At 39.6% G+C, this 13,393-nt stretch overlaps 1 protein-coding gene across 1 annotated transcript; it reads left to right on the top strand.

Annotated features, from left to right (window-relative positions):
- Positions 1-804: 804 nt before the first annotated feature.
- On the top strand, positions 805-7,837 carry LOC121310207 (collagen alpha-1(XII) chain-like; the record flags this gene model as incomplete). The annotated part of the gene is made up of 5 exons (XM_041243508.1): positions 805-1,091; positions 1,198-1,800; positions 4,807-5,079; positions 6,003-6,275; positions 7,565-7,837. Coding segments are annotated over exons 1-5 (1,663 nt in total), but the record flags the coding sequence as incomplete, so codon positions are not given.
- Positions 7,838-13,393: the final 5,556 nt, after the last annotated feature.

Genomic DNA, 13,393 nt, shown 5'->3' with positions numbered 1-13,393 from the left:
CATAGCTGCATATCTGTGTGTTGAACAGCCTACTGTTTATCTGCATATGGCTTCTACCTTCAATACAGATACAGTCTTGTTTATTCACAATATCAGTGCAGAAATATCACAATATCAATGGAGAAGAACAAGGCCTTTTTATATTGTTTTACTCTTCCATTATCAGCCACCTCAAAACCAAAATATTTCTATACTTCACTGCGCACAGACTTTTAGCCAATCTGGAAGTAATTGAATCTTCAGTTGCTCTGCGTGTAAATGCTGACTCACGACACCTCTAAAAGCATTTTAAGTATGGTGTCATACCACCTTTTGCATTATTTTGATGTGTCTTGATGTTTAAAAGTACTTCTCATTTATAATACCAAAAGTTCACGTTTTCAAAATACATTAATAATAGTGTAAGTAATGAACCGTTAATGCATGCGCATATCTCAAAATAATGCAAAATGGATGGCCAATGGTGTTTAATGCAGCATGCAAATAGCGTTTGGTACCTAAACACAAATCTATGGAATACAATGGTTAAATCATACTTTAGTGGGTGGTGTTTGCCTATGAGACTGATAGTGATTGGTATGCATAGGGATTGTTGTGTCTTAAAATAAAATAAACTTGATTATACTGTGTTTTTAGCAGTATTAGCAATACAAAGTATGTCTCCCACAAAATTTTCGATCGTGGTGCCTGCCCCTAATTATTTATGTACACACACACACACACATAGATTAGTCATGGACTCAACTGCTGCAAATAATGTTTTATGCAACATTTTAACTTTGCAATCTTTGTTTTCTTAGATGTTGAGCCAGCATCAAACTTACAAGTTACCGGAATCTCATCCAAATCCATGAGGATCACATGGGAAGCATCTTCGGGGCAGATAACAGGCTACAAGCTGCAGCTCATTCCAATGTTAGCTGGCAGCAAACGGCAGGAGCTGTATGTGGGTCCCAATGTCACATTCGTTAACGCCAGGGATCTGTCTCCGGAAACGGAGTACCAGATCAACTTGTTTGCTTTGAAAGGCCTGACACCAAGTGAACCTGTAATGGTGATGGAGACAACCCAGCCTGTCAAAGTGTCCTTGGGTAAGTATTAGAGTAGATAACACTGCCAGGAAATAGTCAGTGAACACAGTAGCATGAGTATCTATACCGGAAAGCACACCTAATGCTAATGTTCTGCCTCCTCCAGAGTGCTCACTTGGAGTCGATGTTCAAGCTGATGTTGTCCTTTTGGTTGATGGCTCATACAGTATTGGTCTGTCTAATTTTGCCAAAGTGAGAGGCTTCCTGGAAGTTTTGGTGAAATCGTTTCACATTGGACCCAGGAAGATTCAGATAAGCCTTGTCCAGTACAGCAGGGATCCTTACACCGAGTTTGCTCTGAACACGCACCACAATCTTGATGCTGTGCTGAAGGCTGTACGCAATTTCCCCTACAGAGGAGGCTCTACAAACACAGGGAAAGCAATGACCTACGTGAGAGAAAAAATATTTGTCCCCAGCAAAGGAGCTCGGCTAAATGTTCCGAGAGTCATGATTCTCATCACAGACGGTAAATCGTCAGATGCTTTCAAAGATCCTGCTACTCAGCTACGGACCTCAGGTGTGGAAATCTTTGCTGTTGGTGTGAAAGACGCTGTCCGCAGTGAACTGGAATCCATAGCCAACTCCCCTGCTGAGACCCATGTTTACACCGTAGAAGACTTTGATGCTTTCCAAAGGATATCAACTGAGCTCACCCAGCAAATATGCTTGAGAATTGAGCAAGAACTCCGTGCTATTAAAATGAGATGTAAGTAGTCAGTCATTTGAAAGAGGCTTCTCTATTTATGTAGAACGTTTAACTTATTGCTTTCTAGAACATTTAAAACATCTCAATGCACATGCAGGCCAATACATTTAACACTGTAATGATACAGCATACACCTGAACATTTAAAACATCTCAATGCACATGCAGGCCAATGCATTTAACACTGTAGACATCCTTTCTCCATCTCCCAATTAAGTCCTACCTGTCATACCCTCTCAATTTGATCTTCCTCTATAAGGACCAGTTCTCCAGTAAGACAGGTGTACTCAGTCACTTTGGGGAAGATGAAACTGCACATGTTAAAACCCCCCACAGTTAGATGAACATGTATCCCAAACAGTTTTAAACACATTTAATATCCATTGTTGAACCTCAGCTGTGGCGGGTAGCCTCTGTACCACAGGTGCACATATTTGAACACATCTTAGAAAAATGTAGTTGTTTACCAGAAATCCCAGTAATAGGGAATAGCACTGTGCTCTCCTGAAGGCCCGTCATGTGGGTGAGTCAAAAAATAAAATTCCTGTGACACTGACTGAAGAACATTGCAGAACCTTGGCAGACATGTCTTCAGCAGGGCCAGCACAGGGCCACTTGTGCACGTGATAGCTTTACTTTGAACATATTTTTAGAATCCTGTTGCATGGCAGGGAATGCACTGCCTCTCCCACTGTGGTTTTGCTTTCATTTTGGGTGGCTGGAGAAAGCCTTTTTAAAGTAAACTGTCTGGATTGCCTTTTCAATGCATTGTATTATCAGCAATCAAATTGAAAGATTAGCATAGCCTGGTCTAAAAGCAAACTTCATTTGCACTGAGGGGAGTCAGATGCTATAAAGAAGTAGCAAAACATTTAGGAGTCAGTCCATCTGGAAACGTGTCGAAAGACAACATCTCCTGTTGCAAAGTACAGTTTCATCTGCGGGCGTGACACATTTGTGTTTACAGATAAGTGGTATAATAGGAAAAGAAATCAGAACCCTGTAAAAGTAATTCTGTTGCATAATCTGAGACACAGCAGTCTCTAGCTTAGTGGTTAAAAAGTTAAGCGGCACACAGTGAAAACAGCACAGCTGTTAACAATTGAAATTATAATTGCTGTAATGAAAAGAAAATTTGACAAGCACTGGAGTTACATTAATAATACATTAAATACATCGTTTCAAAACCTATTAGTCACGGCTCTCTTTCGAGCCACCACACATGCAGTTATATTGTTCTAAGTTATATTAAGAAGCATTTCTCATGATGCCAGTTATAACTGAACCAGAGGCCAGTGCAATGCCAGCACAAGTTAACACAGTTTGCTGTTGTTAACTGTTTGTAAGTACTATAGCAACAAGACTTGTATGGATAATTTGACATAACTCTTCATTACTGTTGAATGTGTTCGTTGAATGGTTACAACATTCTTAACCTCAGTGGATACAGTTAGCCCAGTATTTAGGAGCTTTGTGATGGTGGTCCACTATGAAAGGCGCTATATAAAATAAAGATTGATTGATATAAATTATAGCTCAATATGTTTTCCAGAAGGCTAATGTCTGTAAAGTTGTCTGTTTGCAGTGTGTAGAGTATGTATTACAATCAGAAAGATTATTATTATTATTATTATTATTATTATTATTATTATTATTATTATTAATAATTAAGCAAATCAATGGTTCTGGCTGACTCACTTTAACCTCGGATTAAATTACCTAAACATGAAGCACATTTCACGTGTTTCCAATACCAGTCTCAGTCAAATAGCTAGTCCCCTGATGAACAATATCGTTAAAGAAGGATTTATGTTTTCACCTCAAGGCCTGGACACACTAACGCTTCGCGTCACTTCACTTTTTATTTTTTTATTTTTTGATGCGAGGTAGACAGTGCCACACAAGTAAGTCTATACCCAAGCGTCAATTCCCTTTCCCGGGTAAAAAAAAAGTACTTTATAGCATTCCATTTAACATGAGAATCCCCTGCCTCCCCCACTGCTGCTCTTACCTAATACATAGAAAACATGGCAGTGTTCTGGGAAGATGTGGAATGTGTGACATTAACAGAAGAGTAGGAATAGATTTATACTGTACATCAGTTTGAACATATACTGAGCATCAAAAGAAACGTATCACTTATATTCTGAGCATCAAAAGAAACGTATCACTTATATACTGAGCATCAAAAGAAACGTATCACTTATATACTGAGCATCAAAAGAAACGTATCACTTATATACTGAGCATCAAAAGAAACGTATCACTTATATACTGAGCATCAAAAGAAACGTATCACTTATATACTGAGCATCAAAAGAAACATATCACTTATATACTGAGCATCAAAAGAAACATATCACTTATGTTTGAGCAGCAAAAGAAGTATCACTTATGTTTGAGCAGCAAATGAAACGTATCACATATTTGAGCATCAAAAGAAATGTATCATTTATATTTGAGCATCAAAAAAAATGTATCGCTTATATTTGCGCATCAAAAGAAACTTATCACTTATATTTGGATACAATTCGCTAGATGTGATCGAAAAATGACAACCTCTGTTTTAGAGCAGGTGCAAGGTCTCGTGGCTTCCCTCCGGCCATTAACTGAAAAGCAACAAAGGCCTTGACCTCCTGTGTTAAGAGGGCAATATACTGGAGCACTGAAAGAAGAAAGAAAACGACATGCTGTAGACTGGGTCACAAAGCTTGAGAGCAAGGCTGCTTATAAACTGTGTTAGAACTTGAGTGCAGAAGAAACTTTTTTATATCACTGCAAAAGTTAGGTTGAATGTTCTGTATGTTAATGTTGGCACAAGTGTCTATTTTTTGTAGAAAGATTACAATAAGCCCTTTATTTTTTAAAGGCCCTTAATGATTAAAGCACACTTACATCAACTATGAGCTGGCTCCATCTAATGAGTAAAACAGAGTTTTCCCTGTATATTGAAAAAAAAAATGGGATAATGGAAGTTTGGGCTATAAATCAAATTTCTCCTTTTTAGCTTTGGTTTCTCCAAGGGATCTTGAGTTTTCTGAAGTGACATCTAGAAGTTTCCGAACCAGCTGGTCTACAGACTCTGCAGATGTCCAGTCCTTCCTTGTTAAATATGGAGCAGCCTCGGGTGGAGATGAAATCACCATCTCAGTCCCAGCAGAAACTACCTCAATCGTCCTGACAAATCTAATTCCTCTCACAAAGTACAACGTCAGCGTGCTTTCACAGTATGATAAAGGAGACAGCTTTCCATTGAAGGGATCCGAGACAACTCTCGAAGGTAATGTTTAGGTCTTTTCATGGCTCAAAATCTTTTTATTATTTTAGGAAGCTACTATAGTAATATATAGTCACCCAGATACAATGTCAAACTGTAAAAAAATCTTATAATATAAAAATAAAGAAAGAGAGAGAAGTGAGTCCTTTTGTACACTTGCATTTGCTGTACCAGTAATCAGAATCTGAGCAGAGAATGCCTGTGATGGCAGTGTTTGGAGTTTCTTAGTATCAATCTTTGGGTTCTTATATGACTGCAAGGGTGTTATCTCCCAGCGGGCAATGAGAAAGAAATGAACTAATGCCAGTATTCGCTGACAGACCAGCAACTGGCTCTCTCCATCCCTTTACATAGCATTACGTCTTGTACCCTACTGTTATAAACAGGGTGCACAATTATAAACCCAGCTGCAGTAGTCAGTTGTTAAAAGGACAGTAGAATAGGAGCAAAAGTAGCAGAGTCAGAAACTAAAAAGCTACAAGAAATTGAAGTCTGTGACCTTTTCACCTCTGTTAGCTTCAAGTGCTTCAAAGCAAGGTTTACAGAAACAGTTTGGGTGGGCATCGCACACTCCCGATTCAAGCAAATAAATACATACAGAATGGTTTGATCCAAATGGTGCCAAGGAAAAGAAGTTGAACAATCAGCTTCCTAACATCCACTTTCTATAAACCGTGCTCCAATCACAGAACAGGTGCAGCCAACAATTCCTCCTGGAATGAGGACATTTAAATATGGACAGTCATTTTGTAATCCACAGGTTTATTTTAGATGATAAATAGAAGAATATAGGTTTTGGAGTAGCAGATCCACATAAACTCTGAACATGACTGCAAACAGGATCAGTGGGACAGAAGCAATTGTTTCAGGGCGGGTTCAATCTATGGGAAATGTCTAATTCTTTGTGCTCTGTTTCTTTGTTGTAGAACAAGGAACCCCTCACAGTTTGAGGGTATCAGAAGAAACTATGGATAGTTTTCGGGTCACGTGGGGGGCCGCCCCTGGGAATGTTGTGTGGTACCGACTTTCCTACTATCCCATTGGAGGAGGAGACACTAAGGAAACCAGCATCCCGGGAAGCGAGACCACAGTTGTGCTACCGGAACTTTTACCATCCACCACTTACAGAGTTTCTGTTGCTGCAGAATATCAGTCTGGGGTTGGAGGAGAAATGCAAATCGATGGAACTACGAAAGAAGGTAGAGATCCTGCTTCACTCCTCTGCCTCATTTTCACATGTTCCCTTGTATACCTTTGAATAGAAACTGAACGCAAATCATTTCATCATCACTGTTTTTCATTGTTTAATGGCTGAAAAAAAGAATGCTGGTAGTATTCAAGGCTTTGAACAGGAACACATGGCAGGAAATCTGAGGCATGTCAGTGTACCTCTGGGAATCATAATGTGCAAGTTAGCATCTGTACCAGGCACGGCAATGCACAGTAATTTCAACAAGAGTTCCATATGAAACTCATATGCACGTTTTATTTGCTTATGAAACAACAAACACTTGACATCTCTCATTAGCGGTTTATTTGCTGACATGCTGGATTTCTCAAAGCCATCAAAAAGAAGCCATGTTCCATCTGGTTTTACATGGCTACTTGTATCTAGTTGGCCCTCTTATAAAAAGGAAAGGCTTGGCTAGCGTGCATTCTGAGATTTACATACAGATGGCTTCTACTTCCGCTTGCATTCTGAAATGTTCCATGTTTTTATTCTATGCTTATATAAGGGTGATATTAGCCACATCAAAACATGGCTACGGAATTACATTTAATGTATGCTTGACAGCTAAAGGATTTAAATTATATTTATACATCCCCCGTAATACGTATTCATCCATTCATGCTTCGTCCATATGTGTCTGGAGTAGACTTTGCAGTATATGTTTCACTATTCTAATTTTTAAATTTGGATCATAAAATGTATGTTCTGACAAGAGAAATATTTCTGCCAAATTGTTGGTATTTCCATTCAAGTAACCTGCTGCAATACACACTGCTATACCTTTGTATAGGTCATGTAAAAACAGTCACAGATAGTTAGAGCATCTGTCGGTGACAGCTAGTCCAGAAGAGCTTTGCACACACCATTACTAGACAGCTGTTGGTCTAATAAAGGTGTTTATAGAATCGAAGTTTGAATAAATCAAGTTTTTTTTTCTGTGATTTAGCAATTGGACTGTTATAACCCTATAATTAAATATGGAACTTTTATTAGGATCTGTACCTAATATATAGTTGGGGCACAGTGGACTAGATCTGCAAAGATGCTTAAACGTAAGGCAGCAACAGTGCTGCAGGGATCCCTTGTTACATCACATAACACATCTAATCTACCCCTCTAACTCAGGGCAATGCTAAATCCAACTGCTTAAACAGGTCCTAATAAAGTGGTCGGGCCACGTATGATGCCGTCATTACCAGTTAAAATATGCCCAGTCCAATACCTTGCAATTCATTGTGTCTTCTTTCCTTCCTATAGCGAGAGGATCCCCCAGGGACTTGCAGGTTTCTGACTTCACTGTCTCCAGTATGAGGCTGTCCTGGGTTGCAGCTCCGGGTCGGGTGCTGCAGTATCGCATCGCATTCAGACCTTCAGCAGGGGGAGAAGGCAAGGAGATCTCAGCCAAGGGGAGCGCAACCACTGCACTGCTGAAGAACCTGCTGCCCAGCACTGAGTATGACCTGTCTGTGAGCGCCCGGTACTCCTCTGGGCTAGGAGAGCCACTCGCTGGGAAAGGCACAACACTGGAAGGTACAAATTGCAAACACAATTATTGGTAGTTAGCTCTAGTGGGAAGGTTTAGGATTGAAATGGTCAGAGGCTGAGAGCAAAGATGAAAACAATGCTGACACCATTGTGGAGGATCACTTATGGGATGTGTGTGCAGAGGATTTTAAAAAATAAACCTTGTAGGTGTGAAATGATACAGTGAGTCTAAACAAAATTTTGAATATAACTCTGATATTTCATACACCAAGTGGCTCTTTAAGGGAGGTCAAGTCGATAAAGTAACCTAGTAAAGGTGTTTGTCAGTTAATTTTAGTAAAGATCTTATGATGGTGTGTTTAACATTATTAGATGTCTTCTGTATTGTATATTCCACATATATTTGGAATAATTGCAAGTCTTCTCAACAGTCTGGCCTAATATCATTTGAATGATTTAATTGTTCGATAGTAGTATCTTGTAGTCAGGAGTGGAAATAAGGCCTCCAGTCAGCTGTTTCTGTTTGGTACAGCTCTCCACAGTTAACTTGGACTCCAGTCAGCTGTTTCTGTTGCATACAGCTCTCCACAGTTAACTTGGACTCCAGTCAGCTGTTTCTGTTTGGTACAGCTCTCCACAGTTAACCTGGACTCCAGTCAGCTGTTTCTGTTTGGTACAGCTCTCCACAGTTAACTTGGACTCCAGTCAGCTGTTTCTGTTTGGTACAGCTCTCCACAGTTAACTTGGACTCCAGTCAGCTGTTTCTGTTTGGTACAGCTCTCCACAGTTAACTTGGACTCCAGTCAGCTGTTTCTGTTTGCTACAGCTCTCCACAGTTAACTTGGACTCCAGTCAGCTGTTTCTGTTTGGTACAGCTCTCCACAGTTAACTTGGACTCCAGTCAGCTGTTTCTGTTTGGTACAGCTCTCCACAGTTAACTTGGACTCCAGTCAGCTGTTTCTGTTTGGTACAGCTCTCCGCAGTTAACTTGGACTCCAGTCAGCTGTTTCTGTTTGGTACAGCTCTCCACAGTTAACTTGGACTCCAGTCAGCTGTTTCTGTTTGGTATAGCTCTCCACAGTTAACCTGGACTCCAGTCAGCTGTTTCTGTATGGTACAGCTCTCCACAGTTAACTTGGACTCCAGTCAGCTGTTTCTGTTTGGTACAGCTCTCCACAGTTAACTTGGACTCCAGTCAGCTGTTTCTGTTTGGTACAGCTCTCCACAGTTAACTTGGACTCCAGTCAGCTGTTTCTGTTTGGTACAGCTCTCCAGAGTTAACTTGGACTCCAGTCAGCTGTTTCTGTTTGGTACAGCTCTCCACAGTTAACTTGGACTCCAGTCAGCTGTTTCTGTTTGGTACAGCTCTCCACAGTTAACTTGGACTCCAGTCAGCTGTTTCTGTTTGGTACAGCTCTCCACAGTTAACTTGGACTCCAGTCAGCTGTTTCTGTTTGGTACAGCTCTCCACAGTTAACTTGGACTCCAGTCAGCTGTTTCTGTTTGGTACAGCTCTCCACAGTTAACTTGGACTCCAGTCAGCTGTTTCTGTTTCATACAGCTCTCCACAGTTAACTTGGACTCCAGTCAGCTGTTTCTGTTTGGTACAGCTCTCCACAGTTAACTTGGACTCCAGTCAGCTGTTTCTGTTTGGTACAGCTCTCCACAGTTAACTTGGACTCCAGTCAGCTGTTTCTGTTTGGTACAGCTCTCCACAGTTAACTTGGACTCCAGTCAGCTGTTTCTGTTTGGTACAGCTCTCCACAGTTAACTTGGACTCCAGTCAGCTGTTTCTGTTTGGTACAGCTCTCCACAGTTAACTTGGACTCCAGTCAGCTGTTTCTGTTTGGTACAGCTCTCCACAGTTAACTTGGACTCCAGTCAGCTGTTTCTGTTTGGTATAGCTCTCCACAGTTAACCTGGACTCCAGTCAGCTGTTTCTGTTTGGTACAGCTCTCCACAGTTAACTTGGACTCCAGTCAGCTGTTTCTGTTTGGTACAGCTCTCCACAGTTAACTTGGACTCCAGTCAGCTGTTTCTGTTTGGTACAGCTCTCCACAGTTAACTTGGACTCCAGTCAGCTGTTTCTGTTTGGTACAGCTCTCCACAGTTAACTTGGACTCCAGTCAGCTGTTTCTGTTTGGTACAGCTCTCCACAGTTAACTTGGACTCCAGTCAGCTGTTTCTGTTTGGTACAGCTCTCCACAGTTAACTTGGACTCCAGTCAGCTGTTTCTGTTTGGTACAGCTCTCCACAGTTAACTTGGACTCCAGTCAGCTGTTTCTGTTTGGTACAGCTCTCCACAGTTAACCTGGACTCCAGTCAGCTGTTTCTGTTTGGTACAGCTCTCCACAGTTAACTTGGACTCCAGTCAGCTGTTTCTGTTTGGTACAGCTCTCCACAGTTAACTTGGACTCCAGTCAGCTGTTTCTGTTTGGTACAGCTCTCCACAGTTAACTTGGACTCCAGTCAGCTGTTTCTGTTTGGTACGGCTCTCCACAGTTAACTTGGACTCCAGTCAGCTGTTTCTGTTTGGTACAGCTCTCCACAGTTAACTTGGACTCCAGTCAGCTGTTTCTGTTTGGTACAGCTCTCCACAGTTAACTTGGACTCCAGTCAGCTGTTTCTGTTGCATACAGCTCTCCACAGTTAATCTGGACTCCTTGTGAGAGTGGATTTGGTAGAGAATGGGTTTGGCTTTTTGAGTCTGACTTTTTTTTTAAGAATTAATAAATAAACTATGTTTACTCAGTTTTACAGGTGTGTTATATAATAATAATAATAATAATAATAATAATAATAATAATAATAATAATAATAATAATAATATTAGTTTTAGCAACATTAAAGGTATTGAAAACCTATACGCCTTTTAATTTAAAGTAGTAACACGTAAAAGCAGTAAAAATACATTTTTGTGATAATGTGTTTCTTTCAAAACTGCACATTTCAGGCCTATGTACAGCATCTAATGGAAGTGCAAAATAGTTTTTTTAGCTACAATTACTTTTAAACTTTTAAATCCATACTTATTTAAAGAATGCCCTTTTGAAGTCTCTTTTGATAGATTAAGTAAAGGTATCATACCGGTATAATGTTTTGAGTGCTTCTCAGATAACTGTTTCACATGCTTCTCTGGTATGCTGATCACAGCTAAGTTCATGGCCAAGCAAAACAAAAATAGACTTTAACAAACAATCTATAGTATGAAGATTAATAGATTTCAGTGATGCCTGAGCTAAAAGCTGTTTAGAATCAAACAAAATGACTCCTGTTTTTTCAGACAGCAAAAAAGTATTTTGACTGCAGGTTTAATGTCATAAAGACATTTTTATACTGGAACAAAGGCCAGAGGCATAGTTGGGTGTCGGCACATATTTAGTCTGGACTGTCTAGCTTCAGTGCAAGTTCATTAAGGAATTCAAATTCAGTAAAGAAGTAAAGATCACTTAGAAACACCTTGCCTCTTTTGGGAATAATGTCCCGATATGCCAGTCTGCATGAAGATACCATGGTGGGGGTTGATACAATAATACATTCTGCTTTATGAGTCGTGTGATGCTTCACCAACCCCCAAACACACTAGTGCTCAAGTAAAACAGTTGAAATTATACAAGCCCTTGATTGAACACACATATATACCTATAACTGTAAGATTGAGACTGAAAAACAAACAAACAAACAAGCAAAAAAACTATATGAACATAGTTTAGATCTTTTATTACAGTCATGTTATCAAATAAACAAAACAATAATATTGCCAAAGTCTACCGGAAGCAAACAGTATTTCATGTCCGATTTCGAAATGTAACACTTTTCAATTTTTGTCAGTTTTTTGTTAAGTATATGAAAAATAATAAAGCGGTACGTAATTCAATACATTAGCATAATATTATTTAACAGGTTTCATTTGACTTTATGAATCAAAATGTGTTATTTCTCTGGGTTGATGCAACACTTTTGGCCGTAGCTGTAGACCTGCTTGTATAGCAGCTCGAAGGAAGCTCTAGAAATGCTTGTGGCTCCTACACATGCTCGAGAGTGATAATTACAATTGACATTTGCTCACAATTCCATTTTCAGCAAATCGCAGAAATGTACGCAATCGAGTGCAGTGCAGTTTCTGTCCCACGCAGCATGAAACAAGGTCTCTTGCTTTCCGTACTGAATAGTGTGCATTCAAGGGAAAATGACCTTGACATTTTCTATTGCTTTCCTGAGAATCATCAAACAATAACACATATTTCCGTGGTCACTGACCTTTAGTGTACTTGTATTCTTCTCAGCTGCTGTGATTGGCTGAATAAGCAAGTAGACTCCTACATTGGAGAAGAAAAGGAATGGATGCTGGTCAAATGCAAACACTGAAATCATGCAGGCTACTTTTATTACAGTAGACTACGAGAAGCATGTTGAAATAACAGACAATTATAAGGAAAACACAAGCAGCATATACAGTAGGATATATATATATATATCTAAAAACACATGCAGCATATACAGTGGGATGTACACCTGTGTTAATTGGTTGTATATGACTGATGTATTTATTATGCAGCAGCACATCTTTAAAATAGAAGCTGTATTTACCTTACAAGTCCATTTCAGTCAGGATGTCATCTTGACTAATTGACCTACAGTAATCTTCCGATTGACACTTAAAAGAAGGCATTCATCTAATGAGATGCCTTTTGGAATCATATAAGAAGCACATAAGAAAATATACTAGTTAAAGAGCTCCAGTAAGCTTCTTTGGATGCTTCCGGCGCCTTCATTGTTTAGTGGGGAAAGGGTTAAATTAAAATTAAGCAAGGCATGTTGTGTTAAGCCCAGGAGACCAGGGAAAGCAATGAGCACATCTTAAACAACAGGCATCATACAATAGCAACATTGCTCTCTGGATCCATATGATGGCAGTTTTTTTAGCAGTCCATTTGTTAAACGGTTGTTTGTTTTCCCCCCAGTCACTGCAATTAACTTCACTGGGTACAAAACATAATGTGTTTATAGAAACTTTTATCATTGTTAAAACCTTTGTTTATCGTGAGTTAACATCTCTTTACAGTGGCTTAGTATGTGCTCAAGCAAATGCACATATGTCATAAAATTAAGCACCCAGCCAAGTTTGGAATGGCACACATAAGCAGCATTGTGTTTGATAGATTATTTTTGGCTTAGTACTTGGAAAGACTCGGTACTGAAACCAGACACAGCTTAGTTACTGAGCTATAAAGCTAACAAATGCTTAAAGTGGAGATTTATTCTACTTGCAGAAGGCATCTGGATTTTTTTGTAGTAAACATTTTTCCATTTGAATTGCGTTTGTAAAACCCTAATGCATGTAAGATGTCATAGTGGAAGGTCCTGGATCAGAGAACATGCTGCTTAGTGAATGCACAACACAACTCATCTGTTGCACACTGAACATTCATTAAAAACTTTTTTTTGAGGTGCTGTAAACATGTCGTTCTTGTCATCAACAGCTTGGACCAGACTGAAGCTTTATTGTAAGGTTTCAGGTTTTGATCACCAGGGGGGTTTAAGAGCTCATGAGAATGATTCTGTTGACTTTACATCTGCTTATTTTCAATCAGGTTTCAC

This window comes from Polyodon spathula, unplaced genomic scaffold (genome assembly GCF_017654505.1).
Source record: "Polyodon spathula isolate WHYD16114869_AA unplaced genomic scaffold, ASM1765450v1 scaffolds_1829, whole genome shotgun sequence".
NCBI lineage: Eukaryota > Metazoa > Chordata > Actinopteri > Acipenseriformes > Polyodontidae > Polyodon > Polyodon spathula.
This window is presented reverse-complemented; position numbering and strand designations above follow the sequence as displayed.